Here is a 6,000-nt window from a genome sequence, read left to right as displayed (position 1 = left end):
AATTAATGTGAAGGGAGAAAAGGGACTTCGCGAGTGTACCAAAAACTTTTCCATCCTCTCTCCTTCCTCCCTCCTTCCTCCTCTTGTCCCGTACCTCTCCCTCACTCCCCTTAAAGAACCCTGGAGCTACCGATCCCAATCACGGCTCCCCGCTCCACTAGGGTTTGGAATATTAGGATTCGCTCACGCTGCGGAGAAGAATGATGGGGCTCGAGATCAAGAAAGGTGATTCCACTGTCCAATTCTACGATTTTTTTTGGTGTAATTTTGATTCAAAAATATGATTTTTTTCTTCTTCTTCTTCTTGTTTTTTTTTTATGCAGGAGGAGAGAGAAATTTGGAGATGGGGTCCGCGAGCCTCAGCCCCAACCAGAACTGTAACCCCTCCACGTCGGCGCTGCCGTCGCCGGCGGCGGCGCCGGCGCTTGTGTTGTCGAATTCGGGGAAGCGGATCGACCAGGTTGGGAAGAAGAAGTATGTGAAGCAGGTCACTGGGCGGCGCAACGACACTGAGCTCCATCTGGCGGCGCAGCGCGGGGATTTAGCGGCCGTGAGGCAGATTTTGAGGCACATCGATACCGAGATGACAGGGACTGCGGAGGGGGGCGAGTTCGTCAACGAGACCAATGAGGTCGGGGAGACGACGCTGGTCATCGCGGCGGAGAAGGGGCATCTCGACGTGGTGGTGGAGCTGCTCAAGTATTCGGATAGGGAGAGCATCTCGACCAAGAATAGGTCGGGCTATGATGCCTTTCATGTGGCCGTGAGAGAAGGGCACCAAGGTGAGGCTCTGTCTTTTTTTCCTCTCAAGTACTTACTTGTTTAGTATTAAGTAACTGTTGCAGTGTTTGGTCTATCCGTCTTTAGCTCTTCCTTTTTGATCTTTATCAGAAAGCCAGCACTTAGGGATGCATGATTACTTGATTGTTATTATGTGTTTCACCTTATGGACAAGCTGATCTTATTGAGGAGAAAAAAAAAAGCTAAAAGATTAGATCTTGATTTTTTTAAAAATAATAAGTTGCCATGTTTGTCCTGATTCTGTACGCATGGCTGCCTTTTTCCTTCTGTTACAAAAAAAAAAAAGTCTGGCATCCTTTTTTCCTATACAAGTAGGGAGAAAATTCTTGAATCATTTGATAACAAAGTGTGCGTTGTTTGATATAGGAAGAGTGATTATTTCAGTTAGATTTCCAAGTTACAGAAATCATTTCAATTAAATAAGTGAAGAAATTCAGTTTTTAATTTCAGAAAATTATTTACTTGTGTATGTCCGCCAAATCATTGCTTGGTTGCATCTACTATGTTGAATCAATTTAGTACTGAAGTAACTTTTCTTTGAAGTCATGGGGCTAGATACAGAAGCTGGAAATAACTAATTGGTTTTAATCTGAAGCATTGGAGCAGTCTTATATATGATTGAGGAGGGCTCTATATGTTAATTTTTTCTTGTTGTGCTAATGAAGCTCTTGCTACTTAATAGCTCCCACATTGCTTTATTCTAACAATGTATTTGTAAGTTTATGTAGTTTTAAATAGAAGTTGCCAAATACCTTCTGTAGTTTTACTGAGAACTAGGATGCTGGTTTCTTGCCGTCGATAGGTAAGCCATAGGTGGAACTTCTGAATCTTATAATGGGGTTTCTATTTTGATTTCAAACAGGTATTTAGGAAATTTGAGTACATATATTCAGAGTGTTTTCAGTTTACATGAAAGCAGCAGAGATCAAAACAGATCATAAGGGTCTCATTTTCCTTATGTGACTTTTTACCCACTTTTGCTGATGAAATCTAGGGATGCAAATGATGACAATAATTTCTACATTCTTTCCTACAAGTAATTATTTATCACTCTAATTCCTTTATTTAGAGAGGACCAGGTAACTTAGTTGCAGGCCAGTTGATGCTTGAAGGTCTCAATTGTCAATTAACTTGTCAGCATGGAGAATTTGATTTTCTGATTCCGTTCTGGAACTTGTGTGAGTTTTCAGTGGTTTTGTTTTTATAGTTTTTGCATTAAGAAGCCTGTTGTGTTTTATGCAACAATAGTCTTGTATAGTCCTATTTTCTCCCTGTGGCTTAGGAGCTGTAAACTTACCTTTGATTTTTGGTATGATATCATGGATGGCAATAGGCAAAGGTGGATATTGTGATAAAAACTATTTGCCCATCTTCAAATATGGGTCCCAAGTTTGACAAAATTGCTGAAAGCTTCCTGAGGTCTAGTACTACACTGAAGAGCAGGTCAAGATTGAGCACCTAGGTGCTGTCAGACTTGTCTACTTGATTTTTCAACTGTATTAAGGAATTACTGGAAACCTTCTTCTTGTTGTTGCTGTTGTTGTCATCTGGGAAATAAAATCTTATGCAATTTTTGGTCGTACATATGGACATGCACATACTGGTTTTCAGGGTAGCAAATTACCATATGAACCCAGGCCTGTCCCTCCTCCTGGCGCTCCTAACATTCATGTGTCAGTTTATTGCTTATTTCATCACTGAAGTTCATCTGTTGAGATTTTGGAGATTTGTGTTCTTGTTTTATTGGTTCAGAGCAAAATGATAGAACTGTGACTAACTAAAGTTATACAGCCATTGTGCAGGTATTTTTGGATCATGACCCAACACTCAGCAAAACATTTGGTCCCTCAAATGCAACTCCCCTTATATCTGCAGCAACAAGGGGCCACACTGAAGTGGTCAAGCAGTTACTAGCTCAGGATTTTGGCTTGGTTGAGCTGGCTAAAACCAATGGGAAAAATGCTTTGCATTTTGCAGCTCGACAAGGACATGCAGAAATTGTAAAATCATTGCTAGATAAAGACCCACAGCTAGCTCGTAGGACTGATAAAAAAGGCCAGACTGCTTTGCACATGGCTGTAAAAGGAACAAACTGTGATGTTGTTAAAGCACTTGTGGATGCTGATCCAGCCATTGTGATGCTACCAGACAGATCTGGCAACACTGCTTTACACGTGGCAACAAGGAAAAAGCGAGCAGAGGTAAAGCTTATTGATGCTCATTGTTGGTATTTCACATATCCTATTAATGCTTGTGTCAATGAAGGATCATAGTTGATCCCAACATCCAATATCCAGATTATGATTGGTGCTCATGCAACCATTTTTATTCCCCTATCTTTGATACTTCTTGTTGGCATTCAAGAAATAATATGGTTTTAAGAAAATAATGATAATTTATATGATAATTTATGAATTGCTTGTTTATTTGATTCCATCCTATTGATAGCTGTAACATCTTCCTTTTCTGCCAAAATCCACTATAGAAGAGTAGCGTATTAAAATGTATACTAGTTTCCCCTTTATTGAGTACATGATGAAAAGGATTCTGATGCAAAATAGTAGATTGAAGAAGGATAAAAGGTGTCTGGCCTATATAGTTTTGCCCAACCATCTTACATAGTTCTCACACTTCATTTTGCCTTGGATCTTCATATGCATCTTTTGGCGATATTATCTGTGTGTTCTCATTGCTTCTTGATACTGTGACATTTTAAAATTTATAATCTGACAAATCTTTTTAAAAAGTAAATGATAGTAAAATTTGTACGGGTCAGGGGAATGATGAAATTATTTCGATAACTTCCTTCCTGGACCCTTTTATTAATTAAGCTATCTGCTGATGAGAACATGTAGCGAAGCATTAACTTGAAATTGACCACACATCAAATAAAGCAAAGGCGAGTTTCCCTATCTACAAGGTTATATTGGAGAATGCAGATATTGTAATTGGTACATATGAACATCTGGATACATATAGCCCTCAGTTTTAGCAAAAAACAAAAGCGAAAAAGAAAAACTAGCGGCCCTAACAAAAACATCTAGAAAATTTATCTCCACTTCTGGTACCTTTTGAAACTTTGTTCTTTTTTTTTAAAATATGTTACCGATTGGCCCTTTGATTCATCATTTGTGCCTTGAAAGATGAGTGTGTTCCTTGTAATATCAAACCTCGTCTTCTTCATCTTTCTAGGCTTTTTCCCAATCCAGGCCTCTATATTTGTCATCTGTCTCTTAGCAGTTTTATGCCAAGCACTATCTTGTCCAATGATGGATTGATTAGGTGTTCTAGTCTTCCAAACCAGTTCAAGGAGATCCAGCGCTGATGCCAAATTAATAGCCTATCTTAAAAATATTCCCCAACTCAGATCATACCTTCATTTGTGGGCTGATGCAATATGAATGGGACAAGGCTTGTTGATGGTTGTTGGACCTTTTCTTATAATTTGTATGGTTATTGAGCTATTTTTACATGAAGCAATTTTTTTCTATCGAACTAGGTGCTTTGGGATTCCTTTTATTACTTGTTTGCATCCTCTGTTATGAAACAAAAACCACCAGGGTTTTACTTTTATTCTTCTCATTTGTTCTCATTGTTGTTCATTTTCTCCCATCTTTTCATTGTATATATAGAGTGTTTCTATTGTCCCATGGGGGATCTAATAGCTTCAACTGAAATTTATTTGCTGTCATCTTGCCAAGCTTATCTCTCTCATTTCTTTGCAGATAGTCAATGAGCTATTGCTCCTACCAGACACACATGTGAATGCATTGACAAGAGAGCATAAGACTGCCTTTGATATTGCAGAAGGGCTTCCTCTCTCTGAAGAGTCTGCAGAGATTAAAGAGTGTTTATCTCGCTATGGTGCAGTCAGAGCTAATGAATTAAATCAGCCTCGAGATGAGCTTCGGAAGACTGTTACAGAAATCAAGAAAAATGTTCACACCCAACTGGAGCAAACTAGAAAAACAAATAAAAATGTGTATGGGATAGCTAAGGAGCTCAGGAAACTACATAGGGAGGGCATAAATAACGCCACAAATTCTGTAACAGTGGTCGCTGTGCTCTTTGCCACCGTGGCATTTGCAGCTATCTTCACCGTGCCAGGTGGAAATGAAAATGATGGAGTAGCAGTAGCTGTTCATGCTCCTTCCTTCAGGATATTTTTCATCTCTAATGCTATAGCGCTGTTCACATCATTGGCAGTGGTGGTGGTGCAGATAACAATTGTAAGGGGCGAGACAAAGTCCGAGAGGAGGGTTGTGGGGGTGATTAACAAATTGATGTGGTTGGCTTCAGTGTGCACCACAGTTGCTTTCATTGCCTCCTCTTATATTGTAGTCGGTCGCCATTTCCAGTGGGCTGCAATACTTGTTACATTGATAGGAGGTGTGATAATGGCTGGGGTTCTTGGGACCATGACTTATTATGTTGTAAAATCGAAGCGCATCCGAGGAATCAGGAAGAGGCAAAAGTCATCAAGGAGAAGCGGCTCGTACTCATGGCATCCCAATTCTGATATTTCAGACTCTGATATTAATCCAATTTATGCCATTTGAAGAGTGGAGGTGGGGGTTTCTGACCTCCATTTGCATCTGATAATGGTTATGGGGTGGAGATGTAAATTTTATCCAATTTACTGGTACAACTTGTGCTCAAAGCTCTGATGTATGTAATATGTATATTTAATCAGGAAAGCGCATTCATTCCCAAATGTTTGGGAGAGAGTTTTGATTCTGATCATAGTTGAAATTATTTTCCACAATGCAAAGACAGACATGATATGACTTCTCTCTTAGAGTCAAAATGACAGAAGGTTCTCAGCATTTGTGATCTCTTGGTTGGGGAAAATTAAGCTGCTGTTGCATTACAGGTGATGGTCTGGGATGTCAGACGTAGATTTGTTATACAATGAGAAAAGGAAAATATGTGCATTGATGCGTCTTGCACAAATGCATCTTGTTGATGGTTCAAAACTTTTGACGAGAATGTAATATTTTCACATTTGAATAAGATTTCTTTTTTAGCAGCAGGTTAATTTGGTTGAACTGGATTTAACAGCGGCAGGTTAAAATAGAAGACCTGGGTCGATTTGCTGAACCTGATGGGATGTGGGAACGTATGTGTTCCTGCATCTTCTTTCAATAGAGATTTTCTTGTAATTTTTCTTCTTTGAATCTTCTGTGACAACCTTCAGCA

General features: G+C 39.4%; 1 protein-coding gene across 1 annotated transcript; it reads left to right on the top strand.

Annotated features, from left to right (window-relative positions):
- On the top strand, positions 1 to 5,833 carry LOC103702817 (ankyrin repeat-containing protein ITN1). Its single transcript, XM_008785385.5, has 4 exons — positions 1 to 225; positions 324 to 782; positions 2,593 to 3,002; positions 4,527 to 5,833. The coding sequence occupies exons 1-4, from the start codon at positions 201 to 203 to the stop codon at positions 5,358 to 5,360; spliced, it is 1,728 nt and encodes a 575-aa protein (XP_008783607.3). The 5' UTR covers positions 1 to 200; the 3' UTR covers positions 5,361 to 5,833.
- The last annotated feature ends 167 nt before the right edge of the window (positions 5,834 to 6,000 follow it).

Source organism: Phoenix dactylifera, chromosome 8, assembly GCF_051530095.1.
Source record: "Phoenix dactylifera cultivar Ajwa chromosome 8, Ajwa_hap1_PhDact_Kaust_v1.1, whole genome shotgun sequence".
Lineage (NCBI taxonomy): Eukaryota > Viridiplantae > Streptophyta > Magnoliopsida > Arecales > Arecaceae > Phoenix > Phoenix dactylifera.
This window is presented reverse-complemented; position numbering and strand designations above follow the sequence as displayed.

Excerpts from the sequence above, each read along its gene's own strand:
- LOC103702817 (XM_008785385.5), top strand. The coding sequence starts at position 201 with ATGATGGGGCTCGAGATCAAGAAAG. Across the intron at positions 226-323 it reads GGGGCTCGAGATCAAGAAAG|GAGGAGAGAGAAATTTGGAG; the intron begins GTGATTCCACTG and ends TTTTTTATGCAG. Across the intron at positions 783-2,592 it reads CGTGAGAGAAGGGCACCAAG|CCATTGTGCAGGTATTTTTG; the intron begins GTGAGGCTCTGT and ends AAAGTTATACAG.